At 44.6% G+C, this 16,237-nt stretch overlaps 1 protein-coding gene across 1 annotated transcript; it reads left to right on the top strand.

The window, feature by feature from the left end:
* Window positions 1–5,657: 5,657 nt before the first annotated feature.
* Window positions 5,658–15,372, top strand: larp6a (La ribonucleoprotein 6, translational regulator a). The gene is made up of 3 exons (XM_052064315.1): window positions 5,658–6,382; window positions 12,152–12,350; window positions 13,096–15,372. Exons 1-3 carry the CDS (start codon window positions 5,673–5,675, stop codon window positions 14,191–14,193), a joined length of 2,007 nt encoding a protein of 668 aa, XP_051920275.1. The 5' UTR covers window positions 5,658–5,672; the 3' UTR covers window positions 14,194–15,372.
* Window positions 15,373–16,237: the final 865 nt, after the last annotated feature.

Here is a 16,237-nt window from a genome sequence, read left to right as displayed (position 1 = left end):
CAGTATACACTTCCTGTATTTAAAAAAAAGGACCCTGGAATGAGGAACTGGCATTTAAAATTGCAAATTCGGTTGCAAAATTAGCTTTTTATTAACAAATAATTTTATGGACATTTATGGACACACAAAAATGGCAGACGATGCTGTGACGTGCACTTACAGTGCTTTACGTGACCTTTGAGCTCTGCCTCCCTGTCTCTGAATTTTCAGGAACACTATGTAGGACTAAAGCAGAGGCGCCTGGACTTGACCTGGAGAAAAATAGAACAACACAGTAGAGATATGCACAACTGTGAAACTGGTAACAGTGTTAATGTGTAGACCAGATTATAAAGGGAAGACGTATTGTTTTTCATTCCTGAGCTATCGTTGTCATGCCAAAAACAAAACTTTTTATTCAACTTTTACAGAAGAGGTTGACCCGGATGACTGAAAATCCACACAGCCATAAAGAAAGCAGTGTTTAGCAATCATACTGGGATTTTTTTAATTGACATTGAGACAGGAAGTTAAAAACTGACTTGGGCAGATACACTAATATGCTAGATATTTTTTAAAGATCGATAAAATAGTTACACAGTTTCTCTTCAGTATCGTGAAGAAAGCTAAAAAAAAAAATGTTTTCCTCCACTTTTGGCTCCTTGTCAAGGTCCAATTAATGGTCCTAAAAAATGTCAACTTTCAACAGATATTTTTTGTTCTCGTTTCATTTTGGAGAGCAATATACTGCAGGGGCGGATCGTTTCCAGTGAGTCACAGAGCTGCTGACCAACTCAAAGTTGTGTTATCATCTCTGATCAGAAAGCTCTCATGTGGTTGTTGTTTAATAACTATAATTTATAAAAATAGATATATTTGAAATTGCTTGTAAGAATGGTTTCACCATTTTTCACTAATTAGAAGTGAAGAATTCCAAAGGAGGCATTAAATCCTTCAATTTTTCTGCAGGTAACCCTCAGAGGAAAACGTTTGGACACCCTTGTCTTAAGTTGTTTGATTGTTTGATGTGATTGGAAAATAATAACCAACTGCCAAGTGTACAGTAATTATAAGGGACCGTGTAGTATTTAGCCTCCTTGGCAATAAGAAGTCCAGATTTATCAAAGGCGCAACCCACACAGTGGCTGTCATAATCTATTCACGAACAAGCAAAAACTGGCACATACATAAATGGAAGCTGCCTGTCAAGCGTTCGTATGACAGGCGCCATATTGGCTGAATGCCACGTCGGTGTTCAGCTGTGACTCTCCATACATGCATTGAGCCATTGAAGGCGCTAATTCATTTGTCAAAGCTTTTTTTTTATCCAAGTGTCCCTCAAGGTGTTGTTATGTATACATAACCTTTATTAAAAAATACAAGTGTGAAGATACGCGGTTATTTTTCTGTTCTTTGTTAAACATCCAGCAAATAAAGGTCATTGCTTGACTGCAACCTTCAGGTGGTAAACAGTAATTAATTAATTTTGCCGGTGGTGTTGTTGTTTTTCTTTCCAGGAACCCCACATCGCATAAATGGCTTAGAAAGGTCAGTGAGCCAAAGGATGAATGCTATGAAAACATTGACACAAGCCGTGTGATGTTGACATATATATCGTAGTGGTATATCTGAAAAACAGGGGAGAAGAAAAAATACTTTTTATTGCCATTTTCTGTCTCACTTGTCATTGCTCGTGGTGCTGACTGCAGAAACTGATACTCACAACAACGTGGTCGAACCATAGGCGGATATAAAAACCTTGACTGCTAGTGTCGCCCATTTGCTGTAACAAGAAGAGAAGTCAACACCGGCCATGTTGTGTTGTCATTTACTAAGTGCGTGTGAATGTATTTAAAACTACACACGCAGGCGCAGCACAGACAGACACACAATGAAATAAAATGACAAACACACGCACACACACACACACACACACACATTATGTGGGATAATATCATTGTGGGACAGAGAGGTAAACAACACAGCCAGCTTTCAATACCGGCTGGGCCTGGGTTTTTGTTTTTTATGTTAGGGTGACGCGGTTGTGCTATGATTCAGGTTTTGTCATGGTTAGGAATTAAGTACTGAGTTAAAGTTTATATGATTTTGCATTACATTGGTCATGGGTTTTGTCTTTGTGGTTTTGCAATTATGAGTTTTGGGGTAGGGCGGCCCGGTAGTCCAGTGGTTAGCACGTTGGCTTCACAGTGCTGAGGTACCGGGTTCGATTCCAGCTACGGCCTCCCTATGTGGAGTTTGCATGTTCTCCCCGGGCTTGCGTGGGTTTTCTCCGGGTGCTCCGGTTTCCTCCCACATTCCAAAAAACATGCGTGGCAGGCTGATTGAACACTCTAAATTGTCCCTAGGTGTGAGTGTGAGCGTGGATGGTTGTTCGTCTCTGTGTGCCCTGCCATTGACTGGCAACCGGTTCAGGGTGTCTCCCGCCTACTGCTCGGAGACAGCTGGGATTGGCTCCAGGGCCCCCCGCGACCCTAGTGAGGATCAAACGGTTCGGAAGATGAATGAATGAGTTTGGTGGTTTTTACCCTTTAGTGGATTCTGCATTGTGAATATCCAATCGGGCAGTTTTTCTCAAAGTAGGTAAATTAAAGGAGTACCTGTAGTTGCAATCTTAGGTTCGGCATGGTCATGGCTCGAGTTTTACGTTGTGGATTCTGTCACGGTTGGGGTTAGGATTTTGTCATGGCTAGGCCTAGTGTTATGGTTGGAAATTATCTGTGTACAGTATTGGGAAAAAAATATAATCTATATTAAGAACTGCCAATCTCTCTCTCACTCACACACGCACACACACACACACACACACACAGACGCATCTCTACCACACTTGCCATGTTACACTGTACACACAAAATGGAGCAGTGTGTACGGCATGTGGTGCAGAGAATGAGTCAGACTGCCCACCAGCTGTGAGCCTCGCTTGCCAATGTTTGGGACTCGGGATGCTTCATGCAGGGCTGGTGAGAGCTAGCAAAACTATTATATGAGTGATTGTCACCATTGTTGGGTCGAGGACAAAATATTTGCTTGAAAAAGTCAAAGGCTCAGTAACAACTGGCCCAAAAAAAACAAGTGGGCGCATTGTTTAACCGTGACCACATAGCCAAGGCCTCGATCACTTGTGGAAGTCAATTATTAGTGTTCCATCATATTATTGTTCAATATATTCCCAGTCACATGGTTTCGAGCTCATTTTGAACCCGAAACACTTCCAAGGACAATGGAAAACAAAATAATATCTTGAATTTTGTGTGACTATTCATAAAGGGCAAAGTAAACTTTTTCCACAATCTGACACTCTTTAGATTTAATGGGCCTTACCTCGACCCACAAATACGCACGCACGCAAGTAAATTTAATGGAAACGTTGCCCTGGAAACCTACGAAATACACAAACCATGTCCTCCCTGGCAGAACTAGCCAAATTTCCGAAAAAAGTCTTTTTTTCTTGCAGAAAAAAATTTCTGGCACTGGTATCGCCGCTGAAAAAAAAAAAAAACAATAAACATGTCGTTCTATCTCTAATATTAATATTATTGAGAAGCGTAATGATTAATCAACAGCTAATGGATTATCAAATTAGATTCATTTCAATATGGTTATTTTTGATATTCCATTAATTGTTAAGATATCTTTTTCAATTTAAAATAGTCCAATCTCTCAGAATTTCTGCTTCCCAACCGTAAAAAAAATCCCCAATTTCTGCAAATTTTCCACGAAAGCAGGCTGATTCCCTTTTTGTTGAGTCAAAATAAAACATTTGCTCCTACTTTGGAAAAATAAGATTCACGTTTGCCTGTTTTCTGGCATGTTATGGACCAAACCCGTCACTGAATCATAACTAATTAGTTTAAACAATATCTTCACTGTTAGTTTGAAATACTGTCCTGATTTTTCATAAAGTGAAATGAAAACATTATTTTTTGGAAAAATCAAATTCATTGGATTCAGAAAATGATCAACAGATGAATCAGATATGAATGTAAATATTAGTTAAAGCCGTAAGATTCGGTCATGCTGTCAGACTGCGAGATAAATATCATTATGTGTCTTGGACCAGCCGAGTCCGAAGTCTGTTACTAACCAGACCCTGCCCAATTGTCTTGTGCTTCCGTAAAGATTCAGTCCATCGGCGCGGGTCAATCGGGGAGGAGGGACAGCAGCTGTCAAAGTCATGTCGGCAGAGGCATTATGCGCATGTGCATGGTTTTTAGGTTCAGAAAAGGCAAAAAAAAAAAAAAAGTTAGGACCAAATTCTTCATGGTGGGGAGAGGGCAGTATGGACTTTTGTCATCATGGTCGTGAAGCGGCCCTGACACCTCCCAACCACTTATGTCACACTCCACGGGCTCAAAACGGCTACAAGACACTATGTTTGTCTGCAACACGTCTGTCGCCTGAAAATCAGCGGGCAGCGTTCCTGTCGTCCGACGTTGGCATCGTCAAAGCAAATGTTTGCAAAGGCCTTGTTGTTATTAAATAACAAAAGATAATGAGTCTGCTTTCAAGTCAAGTCAAATCAACAGTATTTATAGAGCACTTTCAAACAGCCATCGCTGTATACAAAGTGCTGTACATGGAGCAATTTAACAATAAACGGTAAGACAAATCGGTAATAAAGGCGGTAGAAAGCACCAAACAGTAAAACCAAGAACAAAACTAAGTCATGCTGAGTCAAATGCCAAAGTGTTTCGTGAATGATGACAGAAATCAGCTAGATCAGAGGTGGGCAAACTACGGCCCGCGGGCCAGATCCGGCCCGTTGGTCTTTTTAATCTGGCCCACTGAAGGTTGGTCCACAATTAAGGTTCGATGAGGGGGGGGGGATCTTATCGACCACCTTGGACCTCTGTATCGCTCTACTTCTACTGTTCCGGTCACAACCCATCTGCAGCAATGCACAGGCTAAAATAGGTCATCAACAACACTGTTGTCTTTTAAAAAAGTATATTAATACAGTACTTTCATGCTTTTGTTCTGTTGATGTTTGATATGCACTGTCAACAAACGCAGTTTTTTTTAATGTACCATAGCTTGTGCTGACCTGGCCCTTCTGTCAAATTTTAAAAGTCAGTGCGGCCCCCGAGCCAAAAAGTTTGCCCACCCCTGATTTAACTGCTCAAGATTACCGGTACTTCAAAACAACACAATTTTTCTCCCCCATGAAATTTGAGTAAAACTCCCCAAAAACCTGGGTAAAATTAAGGCTCGATGCCATCATCTATTTCCATTCCATTTCTCAAATTGAGCTAAATCCTGAAATCGGATGATTTGGACAATTTAAACATTAGCTCAGAACGATTTCTCGATTATTAGAATAGTTGTCACTTGACAATCGACTAGTTGTCAATGAATCGATTCATTTTGACAGCTCTCAATTGGAAGGGGGGAAGACTGCTATCGAGTCTCACAAAGATACGAGAGATCATCACACGTCTCTTTTCCTGAAGGTTCACTTGTTTGCGTGCCAGGAGCGGCTGCGAGCGCATTATCTAATTATCAGCCATCAATTCTACTTCTTCCAGTGTCACGGCGATTCCCCAATTAGGTTGCAACATGTGCATTCACGCCCCTCCCTTTTTAAAGGCGTGTTCGTAAGAAGCACGTGTGTCATCACAAAAACATTTTTTTCTATGCACGACTGAGAAGATATATAATTGAATAAAACAAGCATGCACGCTCTGGTGAACGCCTTCATGCGTTGCCTCTCCTTCCTGCTGCCCCCCTCCTGGCTGTGTGTCAGCCTGTGCTTGTGGGCCAGTGAGTGCGAACAGACGCCGCCACGGTCCAATCCCAGAGCTCGCTTCCGAGCTACAAAGCCTCTTACATATGAGGAAGTAGTCGCAGTAGCCGCGGCGGTACACGGTGGCGGCGGTGGTGGTGGTGCTGATGCCTCCTCCTCCTCCCCTTGCAGCCCGTCGGCCTCCCCAGCTCCAGGCTGCGTCTCGCCGGCTCCGCAGGCCGCTCCGTCGGACACTCGGATCTGGTTCGGTCTCGCGTGGCAAGCCGTGGAGCGCGTCTTGGGAGCTCCGCGGGTCCTTCTCGACGATAGTAGCAGTCGATCGGCGTCAAGTCCCGCCCGCCTCCTTGACTCGAGCTCGGCTTCTGGAGGCGCCTACACCGACCCCGGGGCGAACATGAGCGCGGCCGCGGGGATCCCGAGCCCGAGCCCCAGTCTCGGTCTCAGCCCGTGCTCCCCCGACTCGTCCGAAGAGGTCATCACCGTGGACCACCAGCTCTCTCAGGAGATGGGTACGGTGACCATCACGGTGGCCATCCAGGCGGCAGAGGACGAGGAGCCCGAGGAATTCTCGCCCGGGCATGGCGACTTTATCGGCGGCAGCTGCAGCGAGGACGAATTCGGGAAGCACGACAAGTCGAGGTCGGTCATGAAACACGCTCACGCATATACGATAAGACACTTAAAAGTTGGCGTGAGGTACATTTGATTTAAGAAAAAGAAACTCACCGGTCGTTGAAGTTCAAATGTTACTTATTTCGCAATTCGGCTGTTATGAGTTGTAGCGAGATGAGCTTGACTTGGAGTTGAACCTCGTTTTCCTCCAATTCATATTTTTTGTAGTACAAGCAGCAACAAATAGTTACCTAGCGGCACTTTTAGAGTAAGCGGTTTTTGAACCAACTCATTCATCTGCTTATTTGCATTTTAAGCATGTAAACAAACTGGAATATTATACGGACATTTTTATGTAGTTTATTTTTAACATATAAAAAATTAAACTATAAGTTGTTCATTCAAAATAGCGACTGCAGTTGAGGAACTCTGTTCACATTTGGGGGGGGGGCATTGTTTGGAGTTACTGCCTCACCAGAAAATTCAATGTAGTTATGCCCTGTGCTTTTAATATGAAGCAAACTCTGCCTATTTAAAATACCCCCCAAACTACATCATGGGGGGGGGGGGGGTTGCAAGTGATGGCAAGTAACCTTAGAATTGAAAGTGACAGAACAATTTGGCTGAAGTGACAATAAGTTGGAATTGTTTGTTTTTTTTAAAAAAAACATTTGCCCGTGTTGCTTCAACTACACTGTGTGGGTGTCCATCTGACTTGACTTGAACAGTTCAGTCAATTGCGATTTGGGATATTTTTAAAGCATTAGGTGCCACACCCAATGCCTTTAAAAATAACGGCAAATGTCAGATGTTGGTGTGGTATTGTTTAAGATGTCACTAATGGCAAAGACATGATCAACACAGAACCAGAAGTGGAACCTTTTGAGTTTATATTGAATGGTTTGAGCAATTCTGTCCTACCCTGTATTTAAAAAAAATGTGGACATAATTCCTGTTGTCTGCCCATTTGAGAGAATAGGTGAGCTGCATTTGGAATCACTTCTACACTGGAAAATGCCATCAATTTCATATTCATATGAAGCAGGCGTTGTAAGCAGCGCCCTGCCCGTGAGTACCAGGTAACCCCCGAGGAACCAGCTGCTCTAAAAATAACTCAAGTGATGACCTAGCAATGTCGTAAAAATCATCTTTTGAAAACGTAAACACAGTTTGCTACCTTGTTAAATTAATAACACGATCGGTGTCTTCACATGGAGGAATATCATTAATTATTAATATCGGCGCCATTTAACTGTCAGTTGAGAAAAGTGTTATTTCACAAGTGTGTATCAAACCGATTGCTCTCACTTCCAAAAAGTTTCGTGACACCTGATATCCAGTTTATGTGGAAACAAAAGTTGCCTCAGTCACTTTTAATATGCGGCCATTTCCATGCGCATTAAAAGTAATCTTTGTTGGCCACTGATAGCAAATACTCAAATGTGATCACTATAAAAACAGAGGTTGCAACATAAGAGGTTCAAGCCTCTCTGTTCTGGCTGCTCAGCACCGCGTGGCTTAAGTGACAATCTGATGATAATTATATTTCTAAGGCTGTTTTGGTCTCGTTTGGTAGTGCGGGGAGGATCGCGGTTGGAGTCACTTGGATGATAGAAAATGACATCCATCCATCCATTTTCCGAACCGCTTGATCCTCACTAGGGCCGTGGGGGGTGCTGGAGCCTATCCCAGCTGTCTACGGGCAGTAGGCAGGGGACACCCTGAATCGGTTGCCAGCCAATCACAGGGCACAAAGAGACGAACAACCATCCACGCTCACACTCACACCTAGGGACAATTTAGAGTGTTCAATCAGCCTGCCACACATGTTTTTTGGAATGTGGGAGGAAACCGGAGCACCCGGAGAAAACCCACGCAGGCCCGGGGAGAACATGCAAACTCCACACAGGGAGGCCGGAGCTGGAATCGAACCCGGTACCTCTGCACTGTGAAGCCGACGTGCTAACCACTGGACTACCGGGCCGCCCTAGAAAATGACATTATTTGCGTATTTAGATGGAGAACGCGTGACAAAAAAAGATACCTAATGCACTTCGAATAGAATGGTCCCTTGCCATTAAAAACACCCCCCAGTGTGAATCTCGATCAATGGAACGACTCTGATTGATTGCGACGGAGTTTTCATTTCTCAACCCATTGCTTCAATAGAAAGTAGTGAAAGTGTAGACAATGGACGGCGCGTTCGTATGAGGCGATGAAAGCGTGTAAAGATCCTTGCACTCGAGGACTGCCCGAGCGGCCTGGCGGGAATGGCTCAGTGTTACTGGACTACCAGACACCCGAGGGAGATAAAGGATGATGCCTTCACCTTAATCTCAACCGCCAACCCTCCCTTGTGTCCCTGCCTGCTATTTTTAGCCCATCTCTTGAGAAGTTCTTACCTGGATTGTCTGAGCACAAAGTGTGGCCACGCCCGGATGGTTTTATAGCACACAGTGCTTTGTGCGGCACCTCCTTGTGTGGTCACGTTGCCGTTTTTGTTGATGAGAGGATTGGAAGCTGCCGGCTGAGTGTTCACTAGTGTATTTACGACAGAGAAACTGTTGTTATTATAATAATAATAATGCATTTTATTTGTGGGCGCCTTTTGAATCACTCAAGGACACCTTACAACAAGCAGTTAAAAACAACATCAAATAAAACAAAACAAAATAGAGATAATGGATGTATGATCAGAGTGAATACGCTTGTCTAAACAGATGATTTTTTTTCGCAGTTGGACAGGGTAGAAGCCCAGCTGCCAATAGTGCGTGTGAATGAGTGTGTGGAAGCGGGTTGGGGGGGGGGGGGGCACAAGCAATTACCCTCTCCCAAATGGGTTTCTACATGCCTATACGGTATCTGTAAATATTCAATAAATCATTTCCAACCTAATTTACATTCCCTTTAACTCATTCACTCCCAAAGACGTTTTTAAACGTCTTTTCAGACTTGGTCCAGAATTCGCTGGTACTGAATGAGTTAAGTATAAATGACTTGCGAATTAATTTCGGGGGGGAAAAATGCAGTCGATGCGTAGTGATTGTGTACAGTATGTTGTATTTGCAAACTGTAAAAATAGCGGTCGTCAAGCCATAACGAGACCCCCATGTGTTAGCTTAAGCATCTTAATAGCCATTCCATGGAGAAAAACTATACGAGGCAGATTCGCCGTAACCTCTGCTAACAACCCAAGCGGAACTCCATGACACGCAGTTCTTTGTCTCTCCGACTCAACTCGTACAGTGTTCCCCAAATATTTTATGATTTGATATTCTCTCATTCATATATAGTCAAAACCCTGTCATGTGTAATTTGTCAAAACTAGCACATCGGCTTCACAGTGCAGAGGTACCGGGTTCGATTCCAGCTCCGGCCTCCCTGTGTGGAGTTTGCATGTTCTCCCCGGGCCTGCGTGAGGATCAAGCGGCTCGGAAGATGAATGAATGAATGAATTTTTTTGTGCTTGGGCCAAAGCCCTCACTTCAATATATTGCTTTTATCCACATCCCGTGTCCTCTTGGTGCCAAGGTCACGATTGGGGAGAGGGGGGGGGCTAATCTGGGATAGCACAAATACAGATCAATTTATGATGATGCTAGGTTCCGCAGGAAATTAAAAAAAAAAGAATTTGTGAAGAATGCGGGAGTTCACTTATCTCTGTTTTCATTTGCTTTATTTCCAATGGGAGACACTGGAATGTCCATGGTTGGATGTTGGAGATTCCACAGTACTGTTCGGTTTTGATTCATGTTGGCGCCCTCTTGTCAAAAGAGGCTCGCACGACTCGTGTGAAGGCTTGTGCCAGCTGTGCGGTCAGATTGCTAGAAAGCTGAGCGAGAGAGGGAGGAAGGAATGGATGGGGGATGAAAAGAGGATGCGGAGGAAGGAGATGAGTCATCCTGACAAAAATTAATTCAGTCCCCACCTTACTTCTCCTCTGCTTGTTTATATGAGACTTGGCGTGAAAATTCCCCTAAAGCAGAAGTGAGGTAGTCGATTTGCTGCCTATTCTCCAAGGGAACATTGGGACCGTGTGCCTCTCAGATGGACCCGTGACTCACTGTCTCGCTGGAGCGATGGGGTTGTGTGTGTGTGTGTGGGGGGGTCTTGCGCAATAATCAGATTACGTCAACGACTAGTAAAGTGATTGTGTTGAATGCAATATGTAGTGAAAGGAGATTCTATGAGAGTGGGAGAGCCCTCTTCCCACACAGGCAGTTAAGTACATGTTATCATCCAGAGTGTCCCAACAATCATAAGCTGTCCAACATGATGTGTTCTTTCCATTTTTCTTTCCAAATTGGAAATTAATGGAAATAAACTGCATCCGTCATAAATATTTTGGTAACTGCACAGGGTCACGTTTGTCATAGTAGAAAAAAAAAGGATGTATAAAAACAAACAAATGCAAATATACAAAACTATTAGATGTTAAAAAACATTAGAGGAAAATGATATGAGTATAACAGAAAATAATTCAAAACACACCAAAAGCATTCAATTGAAAATACTAAATGCTTAAATACTTAAATATTTGAACCATGACCAAAATGCAGTCAAGACGTGCCCACTTTTGTCTGACTGAAAATATGTTTTAAAAAAAAAGGAACTTTAGATGAAAAAAACATATTGGAAAGATTACCTGCATCATACAGGGAAAAAAATAGAAAATACAAACACAGACAAAAATACAGGAAATAAATCAATCAAAGGATATTGGACTAATATAAAAATATTACAGGAAAAATAAGCAAATGACGCAATTGGTTTGTGCAGGATGTATTCCTGTAAAATTAGAGAACAATTACATTTAAAAGAAAATTCTCAATATTTCACAAAAAAATACAATCTTTTGTGGTGTGAAATAGTACAAAAACGATTCTTTAGAGAGAAAAAAAAATTGATCACACAACAACGATGCCGAGATTTCAATCTGGAACTTCTCGACTGTGTGGTAGACTGCTAACCACTAAATCATCGTTCTACTTGGATCAATGCGTCATGTATTTAACTCGGAGGTGGGCAAACTACGGCCCGCGGGCCGAATCCGGCCCCTTGGTCTTTTTAATCCGGCCCGCCAAAGGTTGGTCCACAATTAAGGTTCGATGTGAATGATTGCATTCATTTAAATTGGACTTGTAATGACAGGCATTTCACCGCCAGGTGGCACATTGACTTGAAGTTGCAGAACAGGGGTCTGGGGGGCAATCTTTTCGACCACCTATTACCTCTGTATCGCTCTACTTCTACTGGTCTAATCATAACCCATCTGCAGCGATGCACAGGCTAAAATAGGTCATCAACAACACTTTTGTCATATATAAAAAAAAGTATATGAAGACCGTACTTTCATGCTTTTGTTCTGTTGATGTTTGATATGGACTGTCAACAAATGCAGTTTTTTTTAATGTACCATAGCTCGTGCTGACCTGGCCCTTCTGTCAACTTTTAAAAGTCAATGCGGCCCCCGAGCCAAAAAGTTTGCCCACCCCTGATTTAACTGCTCAAGATTACCGGTACTTCAAAACAACACAATTTTTCCCCCCCATGAAATTTGAGTAAAACTCCCCAAAAACCTGGGTAAAATTAAGGCTCGATGCCATCTTTTTCCACTGTTGCAGTCTACGTGCATCGGGGCTAAGGTGAGGCAGTGCCTCATAAAATCCATTTCCATTCCATTTCTCAAATTGATCCCTCAACAGGACCGCAGTAGAACAGCCACAGGTCTGAATGACATGGACGGGGATTTTCTGGTCTTGTCCTGACAATGACAATTCTATTGTCTCACCACAGTGGTGCTGGGACCAGCGGCGGGGAGCTGGAGGAGGAGAGCTGGCAGCCTCCTGACCCAGAGCTCATCCACAAGCTGGTGACCCAGATTGAGTACTACCTGTCGGACGAAAACCTGGAGCACGACGCCTTCCTTCTCAAACACGTGCGACGCAACAAGCTGGGCTTTGTCAGTGTCAAGTTGTTGACCTCCTTCAAAAAGGTAACCATGGCGATATTGATTGTTGCTTTGTTGCTTTTGTCAGTGGGTGTCGGCTAGTTCCTGGCAGTTAATCTGCTGATGTTTACATGGGCAGGTTTTCCTTGCATTTTCATGCTTTCCATTTCGTCACTTGGGTGCTACAACTTATTCAACAGGTTTGTTGTATTGCCTTGTTTTTGACGACATGGCTTCGTCCTCCACGTCGCTCTGGAGATACCGCCATACCTGCGCGTTCAACTGCCCGTTGCTCATTCTGTCTACTTCAACTTTCAAGCCAAAGTTAGAAAGAAAAGATGGACTCTGATTGGCTGCAGTCGTGTACGTTTCTGTCTTGCCTGGTGGAGTAAATATGCTCGCAGATAGCGGCCGGTCACGTAATATTATCATTTCAATCAATTATATCATCACCCAGCCCTTCTGATTGCCCTTCTGAAGGTAATCGATGAGGTGGAGGAATTTTGAGGGGTGGGGTTCTGTTTCTCTGCGGCCTGGTACTGGGCCACGGACCAGTTGTTGAAGACCACTAGTCTATAAATCGGTGGGGGGTGACATAGAATACATTAAGGTCAAAGGTCAATATCAAGGTCATTATCAAAGGTCACTCATTTGCATTAGCCAAGACGCTTTCAAGAGGCAAAAGTACGATGTTGAAAGTACGCCTATACTTGAAGTATTTTGACCAAAGCTGGTTAAATGTTATTGAAACGGTCTCAGCCACGTCATGCGAGCATCTTGTTTTTTGCAGGTGAAACACTTGACTCGCGACTGGAGAACGACTGCTTTTGCCCTGAGACAATCCAACCTCCTGGAGCTCAACGACGAGGGCGGGAAAGTGCGGCGTAAAACGGCCGTGCCGGTCTTCGCCAGCGAATCGCTGCCCAGTCGCATGCTGCTGCTGAGCGAGCTGCATCGCTGGCCTGAGCTGGCCCAGCTCACGGAGAACGGAGGCGGAGGCGGGGGCGGCGAGAGCGGTGCCGCTCAGCAGGAGCAGCTGATGAAGCTGCTGCTCAAAGCCTTCGGGACATACGGCGCCATCGCGTCGGTCCGCGTCCTCAAACCCGGCAAGGACCTGCCGGCCGACCTGAAGAGGCTGAGCGGCCGCTACGCCCAGCTGGGCACCGAGGAGTGCGCCATCGTGGAGTTCGAGGAGGTGGAGGCGGCCGTCAAAGCCAACGAGGCAGCGGGTGGCGCGGACGGCGGCTCGCCGGGCTTGAAGGTGGTCCTGATTGGCACCAAACCTCCCAAAAAGAAAGTCCAGAAGGAGCGGTCCGGCGAGGACGCCCCCCCCACAGGGATGCGCAAAAGCCGCTCGCTCAACAGCCGAGTCCGAGAGCTACAATACCACGCGGACGACTCCGCCTGCAGTTCCTCGGACACGGAGAGCACGCCCACGTCGCCCCGGCCGGCCCGCAAGTCCCAGTCCTGCAACAAGCTCAGCCCCACGGCCGCGGGCGTCGCCTTCCAGAACAATCACCTGTCACCCCGCAACAGTCCGTGGTCCAGCCCCCGCGCCAGTCCCTGCCTCCAGCGCAAATCGGCCCACTCCCACAAATCGCCCTTAGTCGGCCAGGGCCGACTCAGCCCCGAACCCGGGCGCCGCTGGGCCGACTACTCGTCCGACAGCAGCCTGACGCCGTCGGGCAGCCCGTGGGTGCAAAGGCGCAAGCAGGTGGCTTCGCAGGAGAGTAGTCCGGTGGGGAGCCCGATGCTGGGCCGCAAGATCCAAAATGCGGACGGCCTGCCCCCGGGCGTCACCAGGCTCCCGCGCGGTCCCGACGGAACCCGCGGGTTCCACTGCGGACCGCTCGCCGAGAGAGGCAAGAGCGCCGCCACCCAGACTTGACGTGTAAAATGCATCCTGCTCGTGCCTAACCTGAGCGGCCCCCTCGCCTCTTATTTGACACTGCAGATCTATTTTTCTTTTTTTTTGTTAAGTGGCTTGTTCTATTTTTATACAAAATTTTGTGTTGACTTGGTGGCATTAGTTCTTTGCTAATGGAAATTTGAGTGGATTTAAGTTGTTGTTGCTTCAAGAGAACTTCCCCTACATCCATCTAAAAAAAATAAATAAATGTCACAGGAGCTGTGGGATTTTTTTTTGGGGGGGGGGGTGTTTTTTTTGCCCCCAATGACCCTCCTCTTTTAAATCGAAGTGTACTGTCCTTATGTGCGACAACCTCACACTATGAATTGGTGTGTTGATACGTACGTGGAGATCACCGTATGCCTTTTTTGTGTCGGTCTGCATTTTGACGTGCTATTTTAAGGAGAAGTCAACAAAAACAATTGATGACAATAATGTAAAGTGCGGTCACACTCGTCTAAACACGGTTTTCTGATTTATTGTTGCGTTTATGGAACATGAATTTAGCAGCAAAGTCCACTTTTTTTTTTAATCCTTTTCAGGGGGCAGCCATTTTGCCGCTTGCTGTCGACTGAAAATAAAATCACAGTTGCGTAGACAATGACCAATCACGCCACACCTGTTTGGTCATGTGACATTCGCATACAGAGCCGTGATTGGTTATTTGAGCGCTTCAGCGACTGTGACGTCATTTTCAGTCGACAGCAAGTGGCAAATCGGTCGTCACCTGAGATGGACAAAAAAAATTGGTTTTTGCTACTTAATTAATATTCCACTAATGCAGTATTAATCTGAATACTGTGTTTCGGACTCGTGGGGCCGCATAGAACTTTATTGTAAACTTTATTTTTACAAGGCCATGATCTCTCCAGGTCGGACAGTTCATTTCTCTTTTAATTTACACTTATTTAATTTCAGATCTACTTATGGCAATGGAAGGGCCTCTTTTAGCCGTGAATATTTTTTTCAACAAGTATAGTTTGTTTATTTATATTGAGGGTTGTTTTTTTTTCAAACAGAACTTAATTTCTCCTCAGAGTGAGGGTGAGGGATGCTCAGGTCAAGCAAGAAGAGATGTTCCCATGTTTGCGCTACACCTGAGCTGGGGTTGTTTGTACAGTGCAAATCCCGTCGTGCAAATAAAGCACTGAAACTGCACGTATGCTTTTGTTTGTGGCATGTTTTACTGACTTGATGGCTCACCTGTCGAAATGGTCGGAGTTGGAATGCAGAGTTGTCATGCAAGAGTGTTTGAATGTATAGAGAAATCAGTCAGCTGCATCAGGCCTAAAACATGTTTGTTCCAATAAGGTGTGGCATTAAAAGTTAGGCATGAGATCATGTCGGCGTTCAAGGAATAACTAACTTGCTGCTGTGCTTGGCTCAGCTCGGAAAGAAGAAATACAAGCGCAGTGTTGCCATCATGCGACGATAGAAACGTCGGAAAGAGTAAGGCTGTATGGCGCAATGTTAAAACTTTTAAAAGACAGTTGCATGATATCCAGTCGATTTGATGGTCGTACAAAAATAAAATACATTTAGGCACAGTTCTGGCATGATGTCGCAATGCAATCAGTAGATCAGTTTGCCGTCCGGCTTTTTGTCATGCTGACAATGTCAACACTAACTGCTTCCTGCTGCCTCGTTGAATTTGAGGGAAGAAAAACTTGAATGGCAGCACATGTTCGAGGTGTTGCAAGTTCACTTCCATGTTATCACGGTTAGCAGACCTAGTACGTATGATGTTCAAAACGGAAGCTTTTCGTTAGGTGTTCAAAAGTTGGAAGTGTGGACAGTCATTTGGTTATGTTGCTGTCACAGAAAAACAGCGGCGGTGAAAACCGTGCAAGATATGATGCATACTTCTCAAAAGTTTTAATCACTCTGCTTGCTTTGACATGTCAATACTTTTGTCAGCATCAGGGAGTAAGCCAGTGCAGTCAAAATGCTGAATTCAGAAATGATGTCCTACACTGATGCCACGGCCATAGAAATACGCTTCTGAAGTCCAGACAATGCATGA

This window comes from Hippocampus zosterae, chromosome 4 (assembly GCF_025434085.1).
Source record: "Hippocampus zosterae strain Florida chromosome 4, ASM2543408v3, whole genome shotgun sequence".
Classification (NCBI taxonomy): Eukaryota; Metazoa; Chordata; class Actinopteri; order Syngnathiformes; family Syngnathidae; genus Hippocampus; species Hippocampus zosterae.
This window is presented reverse-complemented; position numbering and strand designations above follow the sequence as displayed.